This window comes from Buceros rhinoceros, unplaced genomic scaffold (assembly GCF_000710305.1).
Source record: "Buceros rhinoceros silvestris isolate BGI_N320 unplaced genomic scaffold, ASM71030v1 scaffold21003, whole genome shotgun sequence".
Taxonomy (NCBI): Eukaryota; Metazoa; Chordata; class Aves; order Bucerotiformes; family Bucerotidae; genus Buceros; species Buceros rhinoceros.
Window position 1 is genome coordinate 1 of NW_010404498.1, and position 246 is coordinate 246.

The following is a 246-nucleotide window of genomic DNA, read 5'->3' on the forward strand; positions in this document are numbered from 1 at the left end:
AAGCTGCCTTTGTGGGTGAACTGCACCACGCTCCCCGCCAGGCCGCGGGGGAACGCCGGCCGCGGGCAGGACGAACTGAAGCCGGCGGAGTTGAGCTGCAGCTTCGAAAGCTTCCCGTAAAACGCCTGCTGGCTATTGAGCTGGGATTGAGCTGGGAGGGCAGGGAGGAGGGCTCCAGCGGGTGGCTCTGGCCCTTCCCTGGTTCCCTGGAAAACTTAAAACAGGGCAGGTCCGCGGCCAGCGGGA

At 65.4% G+C, this 246-nt stretch overlaps 1 protein-coding gene across 1 annotated transcript in view; it reads right to left on the bottom strand.

Moving 5' to 3' along the window:
* Positions 1-7: 7 nt before the first annotated feature.
* The window catches only part of ASXL1 (additional sex combs like transcriptional regulator 1), a gene marked incomplete at its 3' end in the record, with an annotated part of 11,226 nt that continues 10,987 nt past the window's right edge, over positions 8-246 (bottom strand). The window contains 2 exon segments of the mRNA XM_010133415.1: positions 8-146; positions 149-244. Coding sequence (XP_010131717.1) covers positions 8-146; positions 149-244 — 235 coding nt within the window.